This window comes from Aethalodelphis obliquidens, unplaced genomic scaffold (assembly GCF_003676395.1).
Source record: "Aethalodelphis obliquidens isolate GAN/ISIS:26980383/991018 unplaced genomic scaffold, ASM367639v1 scaffold128, whole genome shotgun sequence".
NCBI lineage: Eukaryota > Metazoa > Chordata > Mammalia > Artiodactyla > Delphinidae > Aethalodelphis > Aethalodelphis obliquidens.
Genome location: NW_020838072.1, coordinates 456,106 through 483,983, shown reverse-complemented (window position 1 = coordinate 483,983; position 27,878 = coordinate 456,106). Strand labels below are relative to the sequence as shown.

The following is a 27,878-nucleotide window of genomic DNA, read 5'->3' as shown; positions in this document are numbered from 1 at the left end:
AGATGCCAATCCATCATGTTCTTCCTTATTATCTCCTTAGAATTAATTACAAATAAATCAAAACTTGTATTTTATCATGAAAAAAAATCATGAAAAAAAATCCTTTACACACTTTCTCCTTGTCCTCATTTTATCACATTCAAGATTAAAGGTGATGGCAATACTGAGGGAAATGATTAGCTGCAGAGAACAACATAACTAACAGGTAGCACTTACTATGTGCCAGGCACTGTTCTAAATGCTTTACGCTTCATAACTCATTTAATCCTCACCATAACTCTATAAAGCAGTGTACTGCTATTATCCCCATTTTGCAGATGAGGAAACTGAGGCACAGAGTGGTTAGTAACTTCCCAAAGATCACACAGCTAGTAAATGGCAAATTTAATTTTCAAATCCATTTCCTTTTTTTTTTAATATAAATTTATTTATTTATTTTTGGCTGCTTTGGGTCTTTGCTGCTGCGCGCAGGCTTTCTCTAGTTGTGGCCAGCGGGGGCTACTCTTTGTTGCAGTGCGTGGGCTTCTCATTGCGGTGGCTTCTCTTGTTGTGGAGCACGGGATCTAGGAGTGCGGGCTTCAGTAGTTGTGGTATATGGGCTCAGTAGTTGTGGCTCGCGGGCTCTACAGCACAGGCTCAGTAGTTGTGGCACATGGGCTTAGTTGCTCCGCGGCATGAGGGATCTTCCCGGACCGGGGCTCGAACCCATGTCCCCTGCATTGGCAGGTGGATTCTTAACCACTGCGCCACCAGGGAAGTCCCTTTCTTTTTTAAGACACGAGAGAAATAGCTTTTGAACTCTAGGAGAAGAGAAAAGACGTCAACAACACAAACTTTGGTTTCTGAGACTAATAATAGCCAACATATATTAGCACTGTTCTGAGTATTTTACATGTATTATCCAATCCTCTTATCAGTCTTATTATTGTCCCTATTTTACAGATGAGAAAACTGAGGTACAAAGAGGATAAATAAGTGCACAGGTGCACAGCTAGTAAGTACACAGCTAGTAAGTGGCAGGGTGCACAGCTAGTAAGTGGCAGGGTTAAGATAGCAAAGGAAAATGGCAAAAAATATGAGAAAAGGCATTAAAAACTTTCGAGTCTTTGGGCTCTCTTTGTGACTGAAGGCAGTCTGAGCCAAATTCTTGTCACCATTTCTTACTCAAGAGTATGCTTTCAAGGGGATTATATGAAATGTGAAAATTTTGAAAACTGTAAAGCACTATAGAATTTAAAGAATCATTCAATTAAAACCAGTTGAAGCAAAAAAAGAGTACACTTTCAGAGAAGGCTACTCCTCGGTGAGTACCACAGGACATGCCTGGGTGACAAAGGTTTTCATCAGTACATCTGGTTCCTGCCTGACTCTCCTCCCCCACAATGATGGCATTTATAAAACTTCTCTCCTACATCACCACAGTGGAACATGAAGATGAGAACACAGTCAGAAGATTTCCCCAAGGTCACCACTTTTATAAACTTTCCCTTCAGTCCTCTTCCTGGAACTTTCAAGATCATTCCATAGAGTTGACCCCCTCTCTTATCCTTCAACACTCTTCTCTTGCTTTTATAACATCCCCTCCTAGTTTCCCTCCTACTTCTCTGGCTGCTCCTTCTCAACCTCCTTTGCCAGTTTCTTCTTTCTATGTGGCCTTTAAATATCAGGGCTCCTCGAGGTTCTGCCCTGGCATCTCTTACTCTCTACTCTCCCCCTGGCTATTTTAGCCACTGCCATGGCTGTAAATATCTATATGTTGGTACCTGCCAAGATTATCTTCATCCTGGTCTCTTCTTTGAGCTCCAGACCTGTATATACCTGCATCGTAGATATTTCAGTGTTAATACATTCAAAACAGAACTCCTGATCTACCCCCAAAGCTGCTTTTCCTCCCATCTTCTCTATCTTAGTAATTGGCAACAACCAGCTAGTTGTTTGTGCCAGAAACACAGAACTTAGCCTTGACTCACAGTCAGCTCATCACTGAATTATTTCTCCAGAGTAGACCTCAGTTCTGTCTACTTCTCCCCATTGATCTAGTCTAGGGCAACTCCATCTTCTGCCCAGACAACAACAATAGCCTCTTAACTGCTTCCACATTTTAAAGTGTAGATGGCATCACCCTTCTCCTGAAAACCTTTCAATGGCTGGCCAACCGGCTTCAACTAAGATCTAAGTTTTTGGTGGCTGGTTTCAGCTTCCTCCACTTTCCCTTTGCCTACCACATTCTCATTACACTGGCCTCTTCCGGTGCCTTTTTTTTAAAAAATTAATTTTTATTGGAGTATAGTTGCTTTATGATGTTGTGTTAGTTTCTACCGTACAGTAAAATGAATCAGCTATACGTATAAATGTATCCCCTCTTTTTTGGATTTCCTTCCCATTTAGGTCACCACAGAGCACTGAGTAGGGTTCCCTGTGCTATACAGTAGGTTCTCATTAGCTATCTAATTTATACATAGTATCAATAGTGTATATATGCCAATACTAATCTCCCAGTTCTTCCCATCACCCCCGCCGCCCCCCACCCCGGTATCTATACATTTGTTCTCTACATTTGTGTCTCTATTTCTGCTTTGCAAATAAGATCATCTATACCATTTTTCTAGATTCCACATATATGTGTTAATATACGGTATTTGTTTTTCTCTTTCTGACTTACTTCACTCTGTATGACAGTCTCTAGGTCCATGCATGTCTCTACAAGTGACCCAATTTTGTTCCTTTTTATGGCTGAGTAATATTCCATTGTATATATGTACCACATTTTCTTTATCCATTCCTCTGTTGATGAACATTTAGGTTGCTTCCATGTCCTGGCTATTGTAAATAGTGCTGCAATGAACATTGGGGTGCATGTGTCTTTTGGAATTATGGTTTTCTCAGGGTATATGCCCAGTAGTTGGATTGCTGGGTCATACGGTAGTTCTATTCTTTTGGTGCCTTGATCATAGCAAACTCTTACCTGCTTCAAAGCCTTTGCACGTGCTGTTGACTCTGAACAGACCCTCTTCCCTCTCTCTTCATTCGGCTACCTCACCTTCTCGGGTCTTGGCTTAAATGACATCTCCTGAGACTCCCAGTCTCTCTTAGGTCTCTCCTGTTACGCTCTCTTAATGCTCTTAATGCATTTTGTGCTTTTCTTCCTAGTAGTAATTATGTAATTCTTTGTTAATATCTATCTTCTCCAACTGAATATGAGCTCCAGGAGTGCAAGGACCATGAACTGCATTCACCAGTGTATGTAACTGACAGAGGTCTGACCTTAGACTGAAGACATTTTCAAAGTGGAAACTTTCACATGGCTTCTTCACTGAGTGAATTTTCTGTGTTTCAACAAATTGGGATTTCTCTTTCATGACCTGTGACCTGAGTCATGAGATAACGAGCAGGGACAGCTTACCAACTTTACTGTCTGTTTGTCTTTTTTCATCCACTTGTTGACAGGGGCTAAAACACAGGCTGCCAAGAGCACCAACTAGGCTGGGAGGGGCAGGAACCTTGCTGTGACCAAAGTGAGAAGAGGTGGGGCTTGAGCGAGTTTGTTCAAATGATGAGACAGGACACTTACACAGAATGAAAATGCAAGGTTGCAAATTCTGCCCGAGGGAGCTGAAAAGGGGAACTGCGTGATGAATGCCGGTGGGGCAGGGGGTGGGAGAGGTTCAGAAAAGGCAGTATTGGCTGCGGTACAATTTGCTGCTTAGCTTCTGCTTTCAGCATCTGCTGTGACCAGATGGTGTGCAGTGATCTCTCTGGCCAACTGAGCCAAGGAAAGAGTAAAACCTCCCCAGTATTTGTAGACTATAGGCTGTGTCTGACGGGAGCAAATTGCCCTGTAGCAATTAGCAATTTCTCTCACTCTCTTCCTATGTTTTACTCTATCTTTCTCTCTCTCAGAAATCTTATTTTTTTTTTTACATTTTATTACTTTTAAAATTGAAGTATTATTGCCTTGCAATATTACATTAGTTTCAGGTCGATATTTTTATACACAAATGATCATCATCATAAGTCTAGTTACTAAGTGTCACCATACAAAGTTATTACAATGTCATTGACTATATTCCCTATGCTCTACATTACATCTCCATGACTAAATAAGTCATTTTAACTGGAAGTCGGTACCTCTTAATCTTCCTCATCTACTTCACTCATCTCCCCCGCCACCCCCACCACGACAACCACCAGTTTGTTCTCTGTATCTATGAGTCTGTTTCTGTTTTGTTATATTTGTTCATTCAGAAATCTTATCTTTGATCTCTAAGTGATCTATATTGATATCCTGGTCAAATATTTCCAAATCCCTAAGGCTCCCCCTCCTCCCCTCTGCTCTCAAATGTAGCTATCTGGAAAGGTTTTCTTATAAATGGCTGGCCTTTCATATCCTCGGTGATTCTCCAACTTAAGGAACAATCCCATTAAAAGGGAGGAAAATTTTCACAAACTCACTTCTCATGCTGTCTGGAAATATTTTTAATGACAATTACATTATTTAAATAATATAAATTATTATAAAAGTATAAATTTCTAAATGTCCTTATGTTTATAACTTTTAAAAAGCTATCAAATTACAGTTATAAATGAAACACCAACAAAACCAGTAAAGTTAATAAAATCCAAATAACATCAGTACTTAATGTGACAGGGAATATTTGGATGAAATAAAATCACCTGCAACATGAATGTGGTCGTGACAGGTACAGGGTAAATTCTTTTGCACTGGGCATCCTGCACCACCATTTGCTGAGCTATTCTTGATTCTCTCCCAGTTTTGCTTTTTCTTGGTTTCTTCATTCCACGGCGTGTCATGTGGCTGTCAGTTGGTACTGATGCATTGTTTTCACATTGCTTGCTTCTGTTAATGTTTTATTAGATCATGACAACTGGCACTTTGATAACAAAAAGAGCAAGCAAAAAGGAAGGTATGTTATGAGAGGATCATGTAGATGATCTAGAACTGTATTGTCCAACGTGGCAGCCATTAGCCATATGTGGCTACTGAGCCCTTGAAATGTGGCTCGTCCAAACTGAGCTGTGTGTAGATGTAAATACATTCATATCATGTTTTGCAAAAAAAAGTAAAATATGTTATTAAAAATGTTTAAATTGATTCCATGTTAAAATCACATTATTTTGGATACATCAGGCTAAATAAAATATATTATCGATTAATTCCACTCAGTTTTTTAATTTTTGCTTTAAATATCTATCTATCTATATCTATCTATCTATCTTTATATATATTAGAAAATTTAAAATTACTTATTTTAAAATTACTTATTTTAAAATTTAAAATTACTTATTTTAACTCAAACTCTGTTTCTATTAGACGGCACCTTTCTAGAATAATTGTGTGTGTGTGCGTGTGTGTGTGTGTGAAAGAGAGAATGTGTACAACAAACTGAAAATACCATAGAAAAACTCTCATAGGGACTTCCTTGGTGGCGCAGTGGTTAAGAATCTGCCTGCCAATGCTGGGGAAGTGGGTTCAAGCCCTGGTCCGGGAAGATCCCACATGCTGTGGAGCAACTAAGCCCGTGTGCCACAACTACTAAGCCCACGTGCCACAACTACTGCAGCCCCCGTGCCTAGAGCCTGTGCTCTGCAACAAAGAGAAGCCACTGCAATGAGAAGCCCACACACTGCAACAAAGTGTTCGCTGCAACTAGAGAAAGCCCGCGCACAGCAACGAAGACTCAATGCAGCCAAAAAATAAACAAATTAATTAATTAATTAAAATTCTCATAGAAAACACGTGGGTAATGAAGAGGTTTCCAGTTTAAACCACTGCTCTATCATTTAATGGCTGCATTCTTTCTCAGAAGCCAAGGTTACAGAACCAGCATAGGACTTTCCTTGTGGCTCTCACTCTAGTAGCCTCGTGATATAATATCTCTGTTGTTTTCCCACATGGCTTCCTTATTAAAATATTTTGGGGAAGGATCCAGGCACTTCCATCCCTTCCAGAAAATACATACTGCCTTACCTGGTCATTTTACTGCCATTTGATCAAAGATTGTTCCCCATTGAGGAAATATGAGGTAGGTTAAAAACAACAACAAAAAGTGAGAATGTACTCCCTGGGCAAGCAGATGCAACTACTTCCTAAGCTACACAAGAACTGCTGAAATTCAGGGACTGCATCTGTTTAAAAAATTGGTCTAAAATAATACGTAGCCCGGAATTCCCTGGCAGTCCAGTGGTTAAGAATCTGTGCTTTCACTGCCGAGTGCCCAGGTTCAATCCCTGGTTGGGGAACTAAGATCCCACAAGCCACACAGTGCCACCAAAAAATGAATAAATAAATAAAATAATACTTAGCCAAATATTCAGTTGCATTACTTAGCAAATATTTGCTACATTTCTATTTGCTAAATATCTCATACAAGGCTCCACAATAGGCACAGTTAAAATACAAAGATAAGTAAGTCAGGGATTTGCTTTCAAGAGGCTGGTCATCCAACCAAGGTAATAAAACATGTCAAAATTTCTTCCTTTTTAAATAGCAAACGTTGATTGAGTAAATATACGTTCTAGAACTGTCTAAGGGAGTTCTATACCTTATTTAATCCTCACAACCCTAAGAGATTGCCCGCATTTTACAAATGAGAAAACTGACGCAAAAAGTTATGAAAAGACTCAACGTTATATGGTTATTAAGTAGCACTGGCAGGGTCCAAATACAAATAGTCACCTCCAAAACATGAGCTTTTTAGTCACTATTCTATCTTGCTTCTCTTTTCAAAAAGAAAGAAAGAAATTAATATTAGTATTTGCTTTTAGAGAAAAATTGGAATTATACAGAAAAATAGAAAAGAACATAAACTCTCAAAGCCCTACCATCTAACAAAACAGCTGTTAAATATGCAAATACTACTCTTTAACTTCAACTATAATTATATTACAAGAAAGATATATCAATAGATACAGGGCTACAAGAGTTCAGAGGTAGGAAAGAGGATTTCCTGCTGGATCTTGAAGGACAAGGTAAGATGTGGATGTTGAGGCATTCCAGGCAAAAAGAACTGCGAGCACAGGAGCATGGACTCAAAGAGGCCCAGGACTTATTGGAGAAACAGCAAGAAGTTGTTTGGCTGGAAAACCACCTTAAGCAATGAAGCTAGAAAACTAGAAAACTAAAGGCCAAGTCATAAAAAGTCTAGAATTCCTCTACCTTTCATCTTATCAGTACTGGTAATACCGCACTAATTACTGTTTATTCCTGTGTCAGTCTCCTCTGTTAGTCTGGGAATTCCAGTCTATATCACCCTTCATTCATTGAGCATTTATTGTGTGCTAGGCACTGTGCTGAGCACTGGCGATGACAAATAAACAAGTTATGTTTTGCCCCCAAAGGAATTCACAGTCTAGTGGGGAAGAAAACGTAAGATAGTTCTGATGGAAAGATGAACAGTGTGGGTTTCCGTCACTTGCATCCAAACAAACCTGGCTAAAGTAAAGTATTATCAACATATCTGGCCATGGTTTCCCCTTCTCTGTGCCCTACTTGTACCCTATAGAAGCCAGATCACAGGGAGGGACAAAGAGGTTCTTGAAAAATAAAATCAGTGATCAAATCAGGAGTCTAGTGGGATGGGCCAGATAGAACTAAGTGGCAAGTAAGATAATGACTGAAAAATGCCTGTGGGATTTGGAAACTGACACTGGAGAGCCTGGTGAGAGAATTTTCTGTGGGAGGGCAGGCACCCTGCAGAATGTGGACTGACTGGTGTTGAGGAACAAAAGAAATGGTAATGTTGTGGAGATAGTGGATGAAGACTGTTACTGGACCAGGACCCTTTTTCAGATGGTCTTTTGGGGGCCTGAGGTAACTTAAAGGAAGATAAAAATGTATTTGTTTCAAAGGCCAATAAGCACATGAAAAGATTCTCAACATCAGCCAACAGGGAAATACAAATCAGAATCAAGAGATACCAGTTCACACCCACTAGGATGGCTATAATCAGAAAAATACATAATAGCAAATGCTATCAAGGATGTGGAAATATCAGAACCCTCAGATATTGGCCAGTGGGAATGTAAAATGGTGCAGCCAATTAGGAAAACAATCTGTCAATTACCCCAAAGTTTAAACATACAGTTACCATATGACCCAGCCACTCCTAGGCATATACCCAAAAGAAAAGAACACATTCATCCACACAAAAACCAGTACAGGAATATTCGTAGCAACAGTATTCGTAACAGCCCAAAGTGGGAACAACCCAAATGTCCATCAACAGATGAATGGATAAACAAAACATGGTATATTCATACAATGGAGTAGTGTTCGTCCATAAAAAAGGAAGTACTGATACATGCTACAACATGGATGAATCTGAAAAACAGAAGAAGCCAGACACAAAACACTACATATTGTGTGGTTCCACTTAACATGAAATATCCAGATTAGGCAAATTCATATAAAAAGAAGGTACACTAGTTGTTGCTAGGTGTTGGGAGGAGGGAGGCATGGGGACTGCTAATGGGTACCCGTTTCTTTTTGGGGTGATGGAAAAAAATGTTCTAGAATCAGATAATGGCTATTGTTGCGCAACTCTGAACACACACACACACACAAACACAGGAGCGTACTTTTTAAAAGGGTGAATTTTATGCTATGTGAGTTAGAGCTCAACTTAAAAATCAAATTAAAATTTTAAAAAAATTTGGGTAATTCCCTTGTCGGCCAGTGGTTAAGACTCAGCCATTTCACTGCCGTGGGCCTGGATTCCATCCCTTGTTGGGGAACTAAGATTCCGCAAGTAGCACAGCACGGCGGAAAAAAAAAAATTAAAAAAATTTTTGCCCTCACAGAGGCCCCTTGACACCTACTGAGATGGAACACGCAAGACATTAGCAACAATTCCAACCAAGCACAGGCTCAGCCGCTCTTCCAGTCCGAAGACCGCAATTCCACCACGCCTCCGGCAGCGGAAGTCCCGGCCTAGAGGCTGCTGATTGGCTGAGGAGGAGGAGCGGGCGGTGCGAAAAGCGGCCTCTCGAGACCCTCTCAGTGGGGAGGAGCAGAACGAAGCCTTAGCTCGCGAGATTTTGCTGGTTCCGCATTTTAGGTCTGTAAGGTGGGGGAGGGGGGAGAGGCGGGTGCAGTTGCTTTCACCTGCTTGCCCCAGCTCGATCCCGGCCCGGAGCAGCGGCGGCGCGGGCTTCCGCTGTCCGCTGGCTGAGGACCTTAAGCTCCACCTTGGTCCCGCGCGGGCTCCGAATCCTGTCCGCGGCAGGGGCCAGCGGCCCCTCCCCTCCCCTCCGAGGATAGAAGATGAGCTTCCTCTTGTGAGTGTGGCCCGGTCGAGGGCTCCAGGACTGAGGGCCGAGGCCCGGGAGGGGCGGACGGACGCCTGAGGCGAGGGCGGGTCCCCGGGGCCGGGGTCGGGTGCCCGGCGCTTGCTTTGCCCAAGCTCTGGGTCACGGGGGAGGCTTGGATGTGGGCAGAAGCAGAGGGAGATGAAGGTCGAGGCAAAGGAAGCGGAGCGAGAAGGTTGGGGAGTAGAAAGGCCCTGAGGCCGGTAGTGCCTCCAGACTTTTCCGCCCGAGGGCACCTGAGGGCAGAGGGACGATCTGGGGGGGTCTCAATTTGTCTTGAGTCTCGAGCCTTTTAGTAACGATGCATGCTGACTTAGATTTTTACTCCACCGTACGTCCAGCTTTATTATCGTCAGTATTAAATTACCCCCGCGGAAAAATGCCGCCCCAGGAAAATGTGGGAGTGCCGCTGAAGTTAAGCTGCGGGCCTTGCATACAATTCTGATTCAGCCCACTTTGTGAATTTGTATAATTAACTAACTTCTTTTTAACTCAGTAGAATCCTATTTTAGAGATAACGTCTGGGCCCAAAGGAGCCTTCAATGGGAAAGTTTGTAAATTCTCTGATGATTCTTAATCGCATTAAGGTTTGAGAAGCATTGCTCTAGCACCTTATTTTTCTCAGGTGGCTCTCTTTACCTAGCATGTTGCTTAAATATGTATTGTATGAGCGAATAAATAATCCATTTTCAGTTATGGGCATCACCCACATACTTGACATCTAAAATAGTGTTTCATAACCAGAGTTTACCCCGTTTCTTATTGTGAGAAGTTTGGATTCTTTCTAGTATTTTGCTATTATAAAATAGGACTACTGAGACTATCTTTGTCTAAATCGCTTTTCCCCTCCTTTGGATTATTTTTTTAAGCGTATAGTCTTCAGAGTATGATTACCATTTAAAAAATCTTTATGATTTATATTTTAATTGCAAATTTCCATATTACTAGAAACCACCACTACCCTCCCCCCACCCCCCAGTCTTTTTTTCTGTTTTGTGGATGCACAGTTCTTATTTGCTTTTTGGACCTAAATGTGAGGCTCTTTATTTCTTTTAAACTTTGTTTTGTTGATGGACATTTGAGTTTCCACTTTTGGTTATTATGAATAATACTGCTATAAACTTGGATGTACGTGTGTGTTCCTTTCTCTTGGGAATTGCCTGGTTATATGATAACTATGTTTAACCTTTTGAGGAACTGCTAGACTTTTTCAAAGCACTGCACCATTTTGCCTTCCCATCAGCACTGTATGAGTTTCAATTTCCCCACACCCTCCCTAGCACTTGTTAATTGCGTTTTTGATTATAGCCATCCTAAGTGGACATGAAATGGTGTCTCATTGTGATTTTAATTGGCATTTCCTTAATGACTAATGATGTTGAGCATCTTTTTGTGTGCTTATTGGCCATTTGTGTATCTTCTTTGGAGTAATGTCTATTCAGATCCTTTGACCATTTTTTAAATGGGGTTGTCTTTTTGGTTTTAAGTTGTAAAAATTCTTTATCCTGGATACAAGTCCCTTATCACATCTATGATTTGCAATATTTTCTCCTACTTTGTGGATTCTTTTCACTGTCTTGATGGTGCCATTTGAAGCACAAAAGTCTTAATTTAGATGAAGATCTTACTGAACCTTGAGACATCATTTCTTGCTAAGTACGGAAAATATTTAGCTACCTGTCATTCACAGCTTGTTTCTATTGAAAGGGCCATTCCCTCTAATTTAGTACTTCCTTATTAACTTTAGCTCTTTATCATGTTAAACACAAACTTTCCATATTTGATTTTTATTGTTTTCATAACTCCTTTTTACTTCATAATCAGTCTTATTTAAAATTCAAATTACCCAGGTAAAGTGAAAGTCCTCAGTTTTATTCCCTTCCCCTTCCTAGAAGTAATCACCAGGATCAGTTTGATGGGTGACACTTTCTATGCATTTACAAAATGGGCTTCTGCTGTACATTTCATTCTGTAATATGTTTAAGCATGTATTGAGATCTATCGGTGTGAATACAAGTACCTCTATCTTGTTATTCTTAACTACTGTATGGTATTCCATGATATAGATGTATCATAGTTATTCATTCCTCTACCAGTAAGCTTTAGGATCATTTCCAGGTTTTTCGCTATTAAAAATAATCTTGGGAAACACATCCTTATCCATATCGAGGAGAGACACCTAGAAGTAGAAGGGATGGATTGAGAAGCATTTCAGTGTTAATAGATATTGCCGTGTTGCCCTCTTAAAATGTTAATGCACTTTGACCATTAGCGAATTAAAGTACTAATTTCGCTCTACCCTATCCCACACTTAATGTAATTGTTCTGATTTCTGACAGGTTAAGGAAAAATAAATCTAATTTTAATTGAACAGCTTTTCATATGTTCATTTGTCATTCTGTTTTTCTTTCTGAATTGTGTATTCATCTCCTTAGCCCATTTTTCTAAAGCATTCTTTGCCTTTTTCTTAACAGATTATAAAAGCCCTTTATAATTTAGTTAATATTTTTAATATATGTTGCAAGTACTTTTTTTGGCTACTTGTCTCCTTGTTCTGAATTATTGAAGTTTTAATTGTTACCGTTGGAAAGCTGTCCATTTTTTCTGGGCTTTGTGTCATGTTAGGAAGACCTTCCTTATGAATGGTGTGAGATAGGAATAAAAACTTGTTTCCCCCCCCCCAAAACCAGTTGTCTCATTTATTTTCCGTGCTATAAACTCTAAAATGTTAGTGCTACTTCTCTGGTTTGCTTTGATGGCATCACAAATATTTTGATACAGAAAACTGGATTTTTGAGCTATACGAACCTTAAAGCTAACACCCTCACAGCACTATTAGGTGAAAATTGAGGCCAAAGGAGGTTAGGTTTCTCGGGCAGTCACAGAGTTAGTGGCAGATCAAGAACTAGAATCCAGGTTTTTTCTCCTTTTGGTTAAGGTGCCCTTTCTGTTACACCAGACTGCTTCATGAGGCATAGCAAAATTGCCTTCTGTGTGAAATTGTGCTGCTAATCCTGTTTCTATGTAGGGGAAAAAATTTAACTCTTTCTTTTATTGTGTTTATTCTCTCCTCCCCTACCCCCCATCTTGGTACTTTTCAGGGAATATTTTTATATTTCAAAACAATTTATATGCCTAAAATTGTCATTCTGCTTCCGGTCCTAAAAATTGATGTACTTTTACTTTTAACCTAACAGTAGTAGCCGCTCTTCTAAAACATTCAAACCAAAGAAGAATATCCCTGAAGGATCTCATCAGTATGAACTCTTAAAACATGCAGAAGCAACTCTAGGAAGTGGGAATCTGAGACAAGCTGTTATGTTGCCAGAGGGAGAGGACCTCAATGAATGGATTGCGGTTAACAGTAAGTTCTTAATAACTTTCAACTTTACTGGTTTATAAGAAGATTTTGCTAAAATCTTTTTGTTAATGAACTTTCTTATGGATGTAGCTGTCTTAGTAAAACACATTATCTGTAAGGAAACATGTAAGTGCAAATACATCCAAAGTGTGTTCTCTTCAGAGTGTACCTGATTGTAGCTTGTGTGGTTAAATAGAGAGAGACCTGAGGAGAAGTGAAAAGTACTTTGGGGTTATCTCTGAGGAGAATGGTCTGAATTGCTGAGTAAGGTCAAATGAAAGATTGATAAATACAAAGATTCTATCTGTGGTGGACATGACTTTGTAGGAATCCATCTTCATAGTTGTGCCCCCACTCCCAGCAGCTTTCATCTGCCTGTGTATACAGAAAAGTCAAGTGCAGTTGTTATGGTCAGTCACTTGATTATTGTGAGTTAGGAGTAGTCAGAAGAAAATTGAGAGATTGGGAGAAAACAGAGGGACCCATGAGCTGAAAGTCACTCTGAATTCAAGAAGTAAGGGCATGACATGGAAGGATATGCTGAGGCTAGAGGTTTGAATATTAGTGTCTATCATTTCTGAGATGAGATCAGTTCTGGATGATAGGGTTTAAGTCTATTAGGAATTTTAGTTGTTCCAGGAATCTTTAAATTTTTTTTTTTTTTTTTTTTTTTGCCATACGCAGGCCTCTCACTGTTGTGGCCTCTCGCGTTGCGGAGCACAGGCTCCGGACGCGCAGGCCCAGCGGCCATGGCTCACGGGCCCAGCCGCTCCGCGGCATGTGGGATCTTCCCGGACTGGGGCACGAACCCGTGTCCCCTGCATCGGCAGGCGGACTCTCAACCACTGCGCCACCAGGGAAGCCCTGTACATATGTTTCTTGAATCTCTTAATTCACAGGTTGCCCTTCATTGCAGTTATTTTTCCTTGCTCTTTTTGTTGTTGTTGAAGAAACCAGTTTGTTTTCTACAGAATGAGTTTTGCTGATAACATCCCCAAGGTGTCCATTATCTTGTTCTTTTATTTCCTGTAAATGTTAAGTCTAGAGCAGCACTGTCCAAGAGAACTTTCTGTGATTAGGCAAATGTTGTATATCTTCACTGTGGCCATTTAGCACTTTAAATGTGGCTACTGTGACTGGAAATGAATTTTAAACTTAACTTCATTTTAACGTAAATTGTGTGTCTGGTGGCTACCATGTTAGAACAGATGTGGAGCTTTGATCAGATTCAGGTTTGATTTTGTTTAACACTACTTCGTAGGTGGTGGTATATACTTCCAACAGTGTAGATATTTCCATAGTGTCTAGTTGTCTTTTTATGTGGTATTCAACTGTTGATAATCATTGCCTTGGTCAGTGTGGTCCAATAGAAATAAATATATTGTGAGCTACAAATGGAATTTAAAATTTTCTAGGAGCCACATTAAGAAAAATTTTATTTTTCTCAACTCATTAAAAAGCCATTATTCATATTACTAAGAGAAAAAAAATCAGGTGTAGAACTATGTAATGTGTTATCTTTTGTGTTAGATGGGATAAAGAAACTTAGGGGGCACGACACAGAAAAAATTAGTATAGTAGTTACCTGTGTGTAGGGGGGAAGTTGGAGTGGTTGGAACTTAGATTTTTCACTGTATATTTTTATCTATCTTTTGGCATGTGAACCATGTGACATATTATCTATTCAGAAAAGACCCCTTTTTTGTAACCTTATTCAAATTATTATCTTTCATTCTTTTTTTTGATTTCTCTTAAATTGAAGTACAGTTGATTTACAGTGTTGTGTTAATTACTGCTATACAGCAAAGTGATTCAGTTATACATATACATATATCTTTTTTTATGTTCTTTTTCATTATGGTTTACCATAGGATATTGAATATAGTTCTCTGTGCTATACAGTAGGACCTTGTTGTTTGTCCATTCTATATATAAAAGCTTACATCTGCTAACCACAGCCCCCCCACTCCATCCCTCCCCCAACCCCTTCCCCCTTGGCAACCACCAGTCTGTTCTCTATGTCCATGATTCTGTTTCTGATTCATAAATAGGTTCATTTGTGTCATATTTTATTTTATTTTTAAATTTTTATTATTTTTAAAATTTATTGATTTTAATTATTTATTTTTGGCTGCATTGGGTATTCGGTTGCTGTGTGTGGGCTTTCTCTAGTTGCAGTGAGCAGGGGCTGCTCTACATGCGGTGTGAGGGCTTCTCATCCTGGTGGCTTCTCTTGTTGCAAAGCACAGGCTCTAGGTGTGGGGGCTTCATTAGTTGTGGCACGTGGGCTCAGTAGTTGTGGCTTGCGGGCTCTAGAGCGCAGGCTCAGTAGCTGTGGCTCACGGGCTTAGTTGCTCCGCGGCACATGGAATCTTCCTGGACCAGGGATCGAACCCATGTCTGCTGCACTGGGCAGGTGGATTCTTAACCATTGCACCACCAGGGAAGCCCCGTGTCATATTTTAGATTCCACATATAAGTGATGTCATATGGTATTCGTCTTTCTCTTTCTGATTTACTTCACTTAGTATTATAATCCCTAGGTCCAAATGGCATTATTTTGTTCTCTTTTTTTTTGGCTGCACTGTGAGGCATGTGGGATCTCAGTTCCCTGACCAGGGATTGAACCCATGCCCCCTGCATTGAGAGTGTGGAGTCTCAACCACTGGACTGCCAGGGAAGTCCCATATTTCGTTCTTTTTTTATGGCTGAGTAATATTCCATTGTATATATGTACCACATCTTTATCCATTCATCCGTTGATGGACATTTAAGTTGTTTCGATGTCTTGGCTATTGTGAATAGTGCTGCTATGAATATAGGGGTGCATGTATGTTTTTGAATTATAGTTTTGTCCAGATATATGCCCAGGAGTGGGATTGCTGGATCATGTGGTAACTCTATTTTTAGTTTTCTGAGGAACCTCCATACTGTTTTCCACAGTACCTGCACCAATTTATTGATAAATTCCCATCAACCGTGTAGGAGGGTTCCCTTTTCTCCACATCCTCTCCAGCATTTGTTATTTGTCAACTTTTTAATGATGGCCATTCTGACTGGTGTGAGGTGGTACCTCATTGTAGTTTTGATACGCATTTCTCTAATAATTAGCAATGTTGAGCATCTTTTCATGTGTCTGTTGGCCATCTGTATATCATCTTTTATTCTGAAGGCATTTGTTGACCTTCAGCTTTCAATTTTTCTTTGAGACTTAATGCTCTAATCAACTGTTCTCAAACCTTTTGGTTCCAGGATCCCTTTATTCTCTTAAAAATTATTGAGAACCTTAAAGGGCTTTTAATTATGTGGGTTATATTTAGTGATACTGTGTTAGAAATTAAAACTGAGCAAGTTTAAATACTTATTTTAAAATACATGTTAACATAAATATATTTTTATGAAAAATGACTATTTTCCAAGATAAATTTTAGTGAGAAGTGTGGCATTGTTTTACAGGTTTACAAATCTTATTTAATGTCTGACTTGATAGGAGGTTGGCTGGATTCTCATATCTGCTTCTGCATTCAGTCTGTTGTGATGTCATACATTATGGAGCCTCTGGACAACTCCACAGTGCCTCCTGAGAGAGAGTGAAAATTCAGAGCAATTAAAATGTTTCTGACCTCACAGATTCCCCTCTGAAACAGGGGATCTCTGGACTGTATTTTGAGAACAGATCAATAAACCAGCACACCATCTGGGCACACTCTTTGTTTTGAATGAATTGAATGCCTAAGTATTACTTTCTTAGAAACATGACTAATTTAAGAGGAAGGTTTATAAGTGAGGGAGTTTTGTATAAAATTCCTTTTGACATGGTGGAATATTGATTTGTTTTCTAAGAAACTTGGAAAAGCCCTAGTTGATTTTTTAGATAGTCTTTTAGGTGGGGAACTAAGACATTTTTTAAAAAGCTTGCCAAGGCTTATGTGGTTCTCTTTGCACAGAGTAATATGTTTCACTCAGTTAAGTTCATTTCTTACCCCCTTCCTCTTCTGTTTTCTTCCAGATCTAGCAGAAGCTCCTTTAGGAAGTACTCCTTGACTATCTCAGCTCCTCGAGATGTTGCCTTTTCTCTGAACTCTTCTAGCACTTATTGTTGGCCTTTGTATGCTATCTTCTTAAATGTTGTATTACTCCTCTCTTTTAATTTTGTCCCTTTTGTTAGCTGGAGACTCTAGGGGAAGGGGCATTATCTCCTGTCTTTTTTATGTCCTCAATATGCACTAGGTCTCAATTTTTTATGATGAACTAGATTTTTTAAATGCCTGACACAGCTGATCCACCTCCCTCCCAGTATATTCCGCAACGATTTTTTTCTCTTTCCCAACACAAATGATATTGTCTGGTCCAGATTGGTAAGAAGCTATGGATTTTTTCATTTGCTTGTATATGATCAAATTGTATATTCTAATGTAATAATCACCATTACGTTAGAATTATCCCTAATATTTTATTTTCCTGCTTACAGGCTGTTTAAAAGCTTAGTATATTAAAAGTTAATGTATATTAAAAGTTAACTTTACTTAGGTGTAACAACTTAGAAAGAGAATTTATGTGCCCCTGGATTGTTGAATCTCCTGAGGATTCTTGGCTGAATCCTCCGACTGAGAGGTCTGATGTTTTGTTGTGTTTACACAGACATTTTAACACAGTTTTGCTATTATCTTTCCAGCTGTGGATTTCTTCAACCAGATCAACATGTTATATGGAACTATCACAGAATTCTGCACTGAAGCAAGCTGTCCAGTCATGTCTGCAGGTCCAAGGTACTTATACTGGCTATTATATAGGTATTTGAATTATTACCAAATAAAGCTAATCACCAATTGATATAAATTAAATAATAAAGACTTGTTTTTCTTACCCATTTGCTTGTGAAAACAAAAAGTTTACCTATAAGCTTTTAGTTATTAAATAGTTCGGTATGTGGTACCCAGTATTTTGATTTTTTATAATTGCATTATATTAAGTATGAATATTCAGTAGTAGGATTGAAAGTAAAGAAATTTGAGTTAGGTTTATCTTGCTTTTACAAGAGTTATTTTTTTCAATTTTATTAATACTTATGGTTCTGTTTCTGGATTTTAAATTAATTTCTTGGAAGAGTTTTTAGTTGACCCTTTAATATTTGATTTTTTTGTTGTTGTGCTTTTTACTGTTAGTTACCTCCAAATTGTGCTGCTTTAGTTATCTGGCTTAAAAATGCTAGATTAAAATTTTTTTGACTATCATAAATTTCTAGAAATGTTGAGAAAGAGATGGAACTCTTTATCACCCATAAAGTTAAGATGTGATGGAATTAACATTTTAGTGTGTCCTTCCGGCCTTTTTTCCTATAACAAATGATTGATTTTATGTGATGACAGATGGTAGCAAGATATTTACCTCTTGGGAGAAAATAGTCCTGTCTGAATTTGCTATAGATGTAAAGGAAAAAAAGGGCCCCAATGAGTTTGAGTCCTATTTTTATTATGTTATTTTAGGAGAGATGTTTTTTATTTTGTGAAGTGTTAAGTTTTATTCCTCAAACTATCTTTGGCTTAAATGCTTCACACAGTGAAGTTTTGATTAAGTCTTATTAATCATTCTAGCTCAGCAAAGGTGAGGTAGAAAAAGATGCATGCCTAAAATTGTTTCTTTAAAACCCTCTCCAAGAAACCGGGTTTTATAATCTTGGCTCTGTTGATGATTACTTAATGGCCAACAAGCTCAGAATGTGGTGGATCCATCAGCACCTTACCCAGTCCTCAGCACCCTCTGTCTAACAGACAGGAATGCAGTTCCTTTGTCTTTCTCAGGGCTGTGTTGTAAAACAGATTCTGGCACAGCCAGCTGCCACACTGGCTTCCTTTTCTTTTCCATTTATTACCATCACATTTCAGAATACAGTGTAACTATGGTCGGCCCTCCGTATCCATGGTTCCTCTGCATCTACAGATTCAACCAACCGTGGATCTTGTAGCATTTACTATTGAAAAATATCTGTTTGTAAGTGGACCTTGTGTGGTTCAAACCCACATTGTTCAAGGGTCAACTGTACTTCTACAGGGAACTCTCAAGTAATCTTCAGTAGAACTTTAGGTAATTTACTAAAAATATATACTATACTATACTATAGTACTATATATATAACTTCTGTTGACAAACTGTGAACCTACTTTGATTACAAGTTGCAACATGTTTTTGAAAACTTTATCACTAAAACTTTTTTCTCTCCAGATATGAATACCATTGGGCAGATGGTACTAATATTAAAAAGCCAATCAAATGTTCTGCACCAAAATACATTGACTATTTGATGACTTGGGTTCAGGATCAACTTGATGATGAAACTCTTTTTCCTTCTAAAATTGGTGAGTTAATATTGTAGAACTAATTTTCTTTTTAAAAGATAAGTGTGTTATTGTCTTTTTAATGCTCTATTACTATAAAAAAAATGTAATAAAGACTGCCAAATTCCTCTCCAAAAAGTTTGTGAATGTATACTCCTTCCAGCCATGTTTGTGTCTGCCTGTGTTTCTTCATCAGTACTAGTAGTTACTCAGTTTTTCATCTTTTCTAATATGGGTAAATAAATTTCTAGTATAATGTACATTCTAAAAAATATCAATAACATTGAGCATTTTTTGGTTTATTGATCCTTGTGTGTTTTCTGTTTATATCCTTTTTCTATTTCTTTATGTTAAGGTTATTAGCTCTTTGTCATGCATGTTGTGTGTATTTTTTCCCTGGGTTGCCATATTGTCTTGTTTGTGAGGTTTTTTTCTATGTATAATGTTCTTATTTTGACCTATTAATCTTTCCCTTTATGATGTCTGGATTTTAATACAATGATTAGAAGGGATTTTCCTACTTACAGATCATAAAATATTTGTCCATGCTTTTATTTAGTACTTTTGTGGTTTTGTTTTTGCATTTTATTTTAATCTTTGTTCTGTCAGGAATTTTTTCTCAGTGCTCCCTTTACTTTTTTCCACCTATAAATGCTAGTTTGTCCAGTACCATTTATCGAATACATGTGTCTTTTATCCCCTCATTATCATATGTGTACACCAAATTGACATATATCTTGGAGTCTTTTAATCTCTTTATCTATTGTTTTAGAAATTCCACACTGTTTTAATTACCATGGCTATGTATCTTTGAACATCTTGTAGGGCTAGTCTCTCTTCCTTGCTCTTCTTTTTCAGAATACTTACAGCTATTCTGGAAAATTTGTTCTTCCAAAGAATTTAGAAACATTTTGCAAGGTAAAAAAATAAAAACTGAGATTTTTATTATGATTTCATTCAATTTGTAGATTAATGTAGGGATTCTCATTCTCTTGACAATACTGAGTCTTCCTATCCAAGAACAATTCATATTCATTTATTCATGTCTTTTAATTATTTCTTATTTCCTCGTGTAAGATTCTGTATTTTACTTTATGCTAGTCCTTCAGGTTTCTTAAGTTTATTCCTAGGCACTTAATGTTTTTATTGATAATCTGGTTTCTAACTGGTTATTGTTTAGTATATAGGAAAACTATTCTGATTGTTTCTTTTGGATTGGTTTTCTTGAGTTTTTAAAGTATATAGTTACATCATACTAAGATAATATTAATTTCACCTCTTTTTTTCTGATAAATATACTACTTGTGTAACTCTTATCTAATTGCAATAACTAGTACTTCCAGAGCAGTACTGATTAATGGTGATGATGGCAAACATCCTTTTCTTGTTTACTTTTATGTGAGTGCTTCTAGTATTTCAGCATTAAGTAGGAATCTTGCTTTTGGTTAGAGGTATGTGAATTTTTAAAAATCAAGTTGGTTATAGGGTTTTATCAGATACTCTTCTAGTATCTGTTGTTGATCATAAGGTTTTCTCCATTTTTTTTTTAATGTTCTGCTGCAAGAGTATTTTTTTTATTTCTGCTATTTTGATTAAGATTTTGGCATTGGTATTCATGGATGTGATTGGTCCTTGTCACTTTCAGTATAAGGGTATCTTATGAACAACATATTGTTGGATTCTGTCTTGTCTGTTCGGGCTGTTATAACAAAAAATACTGGAGACTGGAGGGCTTATAAGCAATAGAGATGTATTTCTCACAGTTCTGAAGTCTGCAAGTCCAAGATCAGGAGCCAGCATGGTCAGGTTCTGTCATAGGTCCTCTTCCTGGTTTACAGATAGCAAAAAGCAGTGTTTTTGTTGTATCCGCACATGGCAGAGAGGGAAATCATCTTTGTCGAGTTTTTTCTTATAAGGGCACTAATCCTATTCATGAGGGCAGATGCCCTATGACCTAATCACCCCCAAAGGCCCCACCTCTTAGTACCATCATCTAGGGGGTTAGAATTTCAACATGATTTTGAGGGAGACACAAACATTCAGAACATAGCAGATTCCTTTTTGAAGTCTAATCAGAGGCTCTTTCAGGAGAAAAATTTATGTCATGTTGTTGTGTTTGGTCTGTTTGTTTTTGGTCAACTTTTCCGTTCTATAAAACCTTTTGTTTCCTTTCTCATAGATCCTTTATTGTGTATTGGGTGTGCCTGAATGTTAAATTCAGCTTGGAAAGTGCTGCTTAGATTAAAACAAATCACTTGTATATTTCTTTATTAAAGTTTCCCTCTTATGGAAGTAAAGAATACTTTTGTCATTATTCTCTTTCCTCGGCTTCCCAATTCTTCAGTATTTTATCCTAATGTTCTGGAATTCTTTCCCTCTTCATTAGGCTATTATCCAGAGCTTACTTATGCTAATTATTTATTCTTATTAGACAAAACTGTCTATTATTCATTTTTAAACAAATATATCCAACTTATTAATGTTTTTTTCTTTGGTTTTTTTTAATTCTTTTTTTTAAATTCTTAATGTTCTTTTTAATAGCATGGGGCCCATTTGTGAATTCTGAGAGAAAAAGGATTTGACTTAAATCCATCTTTTCAGTACATGAATATAAGACCAAGTCCAGAAAAAACATGTCCATAAGCCCCAGAATAATGTGTGAAAAGGCAAGTTGTTACCAAGACTAAGGGTGGGGGGTGGGGACACACACACACACACACACACACACACAAATCAGCTAACAAGAGCAAACTATTCTAAATTTCAAGCTATTAAGGACTGGTTGAGAAATAAAGAATACAAAATGCAGGGAAGGAGAAAGTGACAGCCTTTGTTTTCTGAAAGATTAGAGAAAAGAATATGTTCAAGAGTAGTCTAGTGGAACAGACCTTTAAGGCCAACTAATCTAGGTTATTTTAGAAGCAGATGCCTTCTTATGTATTTGTTAGCTATACAGAGTGCCAGTTGTATTGTCTTTCTCCTGTTCCTGTTTTCTAAGAAACATTGGTCTTGTCAACCAAAATTCTCAGGAATGCAACCAGTCACATCCCCACCTGCAGTGCTTGGAGAGAGATGACTAAGTCCTCTCCCAGTTCTTTTCTAAGGAGGTGTTTATATTCTTTGAAAACTAGGGAGGTGCCATTCCTCCCCTTTACAGAAAGTATTATTCGCCTTCTTAGACTATAGGAAAATGAAAATAGCACTTTAAAAAATTAAATAAAAAGTTGAGGACTCCTAGTTTAAGAAGGAAAACTGGCTTTTCAGAGTACTTCAGAAGAGGAAATTTTTTTTTTTTTTTTTTTGGCGGTACGCGGGCCTCTCACTGTCGTGGCCTCTCCCGTTGCGGAGCACAGGCTCCAGACGCGCAGGCTCAGCGGCCATGGCTCACGGGCCCAGCTGCTCCGCGGCATGTGGGATCTTCCTGGACCGGGGCACGAACCCGTGTCCCCTGCATCGGCAGGCGGACTCTAAACCACTGCGCCACCAGGGAAGCCCCGAGGAAATACTTTTTATTTGTAGACAGTAGATAATAATGACTCAAAGTGTGCCTTTCTTTTTTTTTTGCTCGGGAGAGTTTCCAGTCCTGGTTGAGTGTGTATGTGTTTGTGTAAAAAAATTTTTTTACAGTTAAAAATTGCAAAAAGTAAAAATTTTCTATTTATAGTCAAAAATACTTATTCTCCAGGACTTCCCTTGTGGTCCAGTGGTTAAGACTCCATGCTTCCAGTGCAGGGGGCGTGGGTTCAATCCCTGGTTGGGGAACTAAGATCCCAACATGCCACGACGTGCAGCCAAGAAAAAGAAAAAACTTGTTGCATTTAATTTTAGGAAGGAACTCTCCTGTATTAAACAACTAAAATTGTTTTTGATTCCTCATCATCTTGCATAACTTGATACCTGTGTCTACTATTCTAAGGCAGTCAGGAAAAGTGTGGTATGTGAGGATACCTCATATACTTAGGTTTGGGGGGGGTTTCCCTTGCCTTTTAAAAAAAAATGGAAATAGGCTTGTATTTGTGAATTTGTGTATTGGAGTTGCTCATTTCAGCATCTAAACTTTTCTGCTATTTTTCTTGAATTGATAAAAGACTGATTGATACATACCTATATTACAGGTGTCCCATTTCCTAAAAACTTTATGTCTGTGGCAAAGACCATTCTAAAGCGTCTGTTCAGGGTTTATGCCCATATTTATCACCAGCACTTTGATTCTGTGATGCAGCTGCAGGAGGAGGCCCACCTCAACACCTCCTTTAAGCACTTTATTTTCTTTGTTCAGGTAAGTTGAACTGCGTTGACTTTTGTGTCCTTTGACCTGGACATATCCGGATTGGTAGTTTATATAGAGTAATTTTTAGAGTCTTATTTATAGATGTAGAGCTAAGCATGCAGGGTTCTCGTGTTTTGTTCCCTTTTCCATGTTTATTTCTTTGATGTGCATAGCAGCATAGAAACCATTACCCCCATTTTGGACCTTTTGCCTCTGGAGAGACCTACCCCAGGTCTCTGGTTAAGATATGACAAGAAGCACCAAACACTCAAGAAAGCTTGTCCATACCCTCCTGTTCCATCGCCACTGCTGGGTAAAGGGATGCCATGGGAAAACATGTATGGTTGGGTTGTTTCATGAGATGTCTATGCCTAAACGAGAAACTTTTGGAAGAACTCACTAGCTACTATCTTGGGTTAAGTTTCCAGAAGTCCACTTCAGGCCAAATCTTACAAAGCCAGCAGCTAGAAACTTCAAAAAGAACCACCCTCTTCAGAGGTGTGGCCTATTTCCTTATGGGCCCTTAGTTGGAATTAGAGCTTTTTAAAGTCAAAATAATTCACACTGTTTGAAAAAGATATCAAAGAATAGGGACTCGTTAGCCTAACTTTCGAGATATATAATTCTATATGTAAAATATAAATGTCTCTCTAGATATTTTGGAGGGAAAGCAGGTAGTTTTATAGTAGATATTGTATGTCACAATTCTATGTACCACACAAAGGAGAATGTACTGTGCTCTCTTCTTTGTTTTCCTTCTGAGATTATTGCATGGCATGGATAGAGTGTAGATATAGATATACGAAAGTAAAAGGTCTGCTGCCCCAGATGAGGCCACTATCAATGGTTCAGTGTATAGTTTTCAGATAATTTCTGTGTAAATGCAAACATTATACGATTTTGATTTTACACAGGATCATGCTAATATGTATGGTTGCTTACTTATTAAGTCCCCTGTATTTTAAAACAGGGAGTAAAAATGACCCCATTTTAAAATGTTCATAGAGATTATTTCATCATTCTTTTGGATTTCAGAAAGCTAGGGTTGGGAAGCCCTTCTCAATGACATTTATAGAGTTTTAATTTTAGATCTGTTTTTAAATTTTATTTTTCTTCTTTATTTTAGGAGTTTAATCTGATTGATAGGCGTGAGTTGGCACCTCTTCAGGAATTAATTGAGAAGCTTGGATCGAAAGACAGATAAATTTTTCTTCTAGAACAGTTACCCTCTTGCTTCATCTACTGCTAGAGCTATCTCGTTGCTTTCTGTTATAGACTAGTGATACAAACTTTAAGAAAACAAGATAAAAAGACACCTATTGTCTGTGTCTACTGATAAAATTGTCCCAAAGGTAGGTTGGCCTAATACCTTCAGAGTGAGAAATTCAGGACACAGCTGAATCTGAGGCACTGTGTGACCACTGCTGTTACTGCCATAGAGCCATACTTGGTTGTAGAATGTGAGGACTAACCTGTAGTTTATTAGTTTACTTACTCTTTTACTGAAGAAGATGATCGACTCTGTTTCAGGTGACAGCATGATGGATATTAAGAATTTCCAATAATTTATTAACAGGTTTCCAGAACAAATTTCCTAATAATGCAATCACAGATCAGTTTTATTCTGCTTTTATTTTACAAATAGAAGAGGTGTTCTAAAATTTCCTTAAGATTTAGAACATTTGTGTCACTTTGGATAACCTTGTAGTTTGAAGTTTGTATGCTAGTGTTTTTATAGGTAAGATTATATATATGTATATTTTTTCAAAATCCATGATTGCAGTTTAAATCATCATATGACTTGTGGTATGGGAGTAACCAAAGTTATTTCTAAAAGGACTTTATTTTTTAATCTTTATTTGGGATTTTATTCACATAAACCTACCTAAATTTTTAGTGTGTGTGTATCAAATAATTTTTTTAAGGCATCTAAGGATCGTCTTGCAGATTTTTATTTTGAAATGCTTCATTCAGATTAATTTTAATATGTAGGTTTTGGCTGAGAAAAGAAAAACTTCCAAAAAATTATGACAAATTTGGGTCTCATAAACCATTATTTTCATTCATGTTTGTTTCAGAGGCCTTAAAATTTGGATAGGAGAATGGAAGAAAGTACTCAGAGTACTTGACTATTTTATTTTGAGTTTTCCTTTAAAAAGAAACTACTTTTATACGTTTTTATTGTGACTTGAGGCTTAGTTAAGTGTAGTGTAGAAATGCACGAACCTTATCCCAGTAAGGATAAAACGTAAGGAAAACCACAATAAAAAACCTTGAAGGTGTACACATTTTATAACCCAGCTAAAAGTTTGATGTGCTGCCTGTTCTTTAATGTGTGTGTGTGTTGGGCGAGCGGGGGGTAATATGTTTAAAGGAGACAAAATGGGATAAGTTAAAAAAAAAAAAAAGAAAACTTCATCTGTTAATAGTCAAAGGATGGATTGGGATTTTATTCTGTTTTGTTTCTGTATTAAAACTTGAAATTATTCTGTTTCTATTGGGATAAAAAGAATCTTTAATGAAGAAAAGACCTAATTTTCTTTAGGTTTCTAAGATTTAGACTGTTTAAAATGTAATGAGGCACACATATTACTAAAGACTTGCCAGACTGGCAACACTTTAATTTCATCAATGTTCTTCGTTTCAGAGCTATGATTTTTTTTTGCAAAGTACTCACCATCTTCCATCTTGATACCTTTGGTTAAGGTTAAATTTGATAGGGTTTTATTTTTATTATTCCACTAGAATGTAAAGAAAAGAATTGCTTAGAAACTCCATTTTTGTAATAATCCAATTTCAATAAATTCTTAAATATATGTAGAATTTTAAAGGAAACAAAACATTTTATCTGATTTAGGCTGAAACCGTACATCGTTGTTTTGGGAAATAAAGAGTAGAAAAATCCCTTATGAAAAAAAAGAGAAAAGCCCTCTATGAAACATTCCATAATCCATGTTTTAAGAATATCCAAAGTCCCTGTCACGCATTCTGTATGTTTATGTTGATCATTTCCAAACAAGAAAGACGGTTTTTACATGCCACCTAGAATCTTACTGATTCTTGACTTTGAACATTGTTGGCTTTAAGTATGCAAGGAATGAAATATTTCTCACCTAGGATTGTACTTTCATCATTTCTAATATTTCACATATCATCAAACAAAAGGATTCTCACTTTTCTCCATTTATTTTCAGTGGTAGAAATCCTCCCTCTCTTCATGACTCAGCCCAAAAACTAACTAAAGATGGCCACATTTAGGACAGTAGTAGAGGCAGCTTAATAATGGGACATAAATTTTAAAATTTGTTGGTAATTTGGGAATTCAGGTAATTCAGAATGTCCTTTTTTTAAAAAAAAAAATAAAAGCATTACTAGGTTCCCAAGCTAATCTGGCTTAACCAACAATGCATCTAAACATTGGTGTTAACATTATTTGTTTACATACAAGGCCAGGGAGTTGAGAACAGGAGAGTTGGAGGAAGGGGAGAGAATAGGGAGAGGATGACACCTTTCTGACTTGGCTGGAGGGCCAACCTTTGATTAAAGTTGGAAGAAATCAGTCTCTCTTTGACTCCTCTCAATCTTGATTTATCTCCCTGAGTAACACTCATTCGCCTGGCTCCTCCTAATCAGAAGTCATCTCTCAGTGTCTGATCACTGCCCTTCACACCTGACTAAAATCATGGGTTGGACAGTACTTGCTAAATTATGCAGTTAATCCTATGGTGCTTTAATTTCCAGGCCTTTAAAAAAAACTTTCCAGGCCAGAAGTTTTTTTTAAAGGCCTGGAAATTAAAGCACCATAGGATTAACTGCATAATTTAGCAAGTACTGTCCAACCCATGATTTTAGTGCAGGTTTTTGTTTAAATAGTGCAACTTCCTTGTACTACAGTTTTTGTATTGACAGCCAGATGTATCCTTTATTCTCCAAACTGTGAATAAAGTGATTTTTAGTGAGCTGCCAGCTAACAAAGTATTTCCTTTCATCTTAGACTTGTAGATCCCTAGCTCATGTAGCTGCTTGAGAAATGCACATCTGTATTCATCATTACATTGATAACAGCAAGAGGAAGGTTTTTCTAGTAATGCAAGAGGAAAAATTCTGGTGGTGATTTTAATTTTTCAAATATTGTTGAGGTTTCTTGATTATACTCTTAGCCTTCTCTCTGAACAGTGAGGTCACATTGGAAGTGGAGAAGCTTCTAAACATAACATCATCACCTTATAAGCATAAATAAATCATTACTGAAGAGTATAAGTCCTAGAAATTTGTTTCTAAGCAACTCCAGTCATGGTGCTGTTGTTACCCTTGCCTGGTTGTATGAGGCTGTCTCTCCTGTCTAGAATTCTGGCCTGAAAATACCAGCTGGTACACCAAACTCAGCAGCTTCAACAGGGACATTATTTCCTCCTAATATCAGTTCAGTAACTGGATTTGGTTTTTTACTATTGTACAATTCTGGCAAAGAGGGAAAATAAGTAGTTCCTCAGTGTTCCTTTGTTTTGCATTAGATTTTGGTATTTCAGACTGCAAAGGGCCTTGGGGGATGCTATTGATATTATCTCTGATAGCAGTAATTTTA

At 37.8% G+C, this 27,878-nt stretch overlaps 1 protein-coding gene and 1 long non-coding RNA gene across 2 annotated transcripts; one reads left to right on the top strand and one right to left on the bottom strand.

The window, feature by feature from the left end:
* Positions 1-698: 698 nt before the first annotated feature.
* LOC113615968 (uncharacterized) lies at positions 699-4,968 on the bottom strand. The gene is made up of 3 exons (XR_003431169.1): positions 4,675-4,968; positions 1,764-1,818; positions 699-800 (listed from the first exon to the last, which is right to left on the bottom strand). It is a non-coding gene; the product is annotated as an uncharacterized LOC113615968 (long non-coding RNA).
* Positions 4,969-9,090: 4,122 nt separating this feature from the next.
* MOB1A (MOB kinase activator 1A) lies at positions 9,091-27,878 on the top strand. The gene is made up of 6 exons (XM_027099101.1): positions 9,091-9,297; positions 12,525-12,691; positions 17,364-17,457; positions 18,911-19,044; positions 23,139-23,302; positions 24,420-27,878. Exons 1-6 carry the CDS (start codon positions 9,284-9,286, stop codon positions 24,495-24,497), a joined length of 651 nt encoding a protein of 216 aa, XP_026954902.1. The 5' UTR covers positions 9,091-9,283; the 3' UTR covers positions 24,498-27,878.

Excerpts from the sequence above, each read along its gene's own strand:
- MOB1A (XM_027099101.1), top strand. Across the intron at positions 12,692-17,363 it reads TGAATGGATTGCGGTTAACA|CTGTGGATTTCTTCAACCAG; the intron begins GTAAGTTCTTAA and ends TTATCTTTCCAG. Across the intron at positions 19,045-23,138 it reads TCTTTTTCCTTCTAAAATTG|GTGTCCCATTTCCTAAAAAC; the intron begins GTGAGTTAATAT and ends CCTATATTACAG.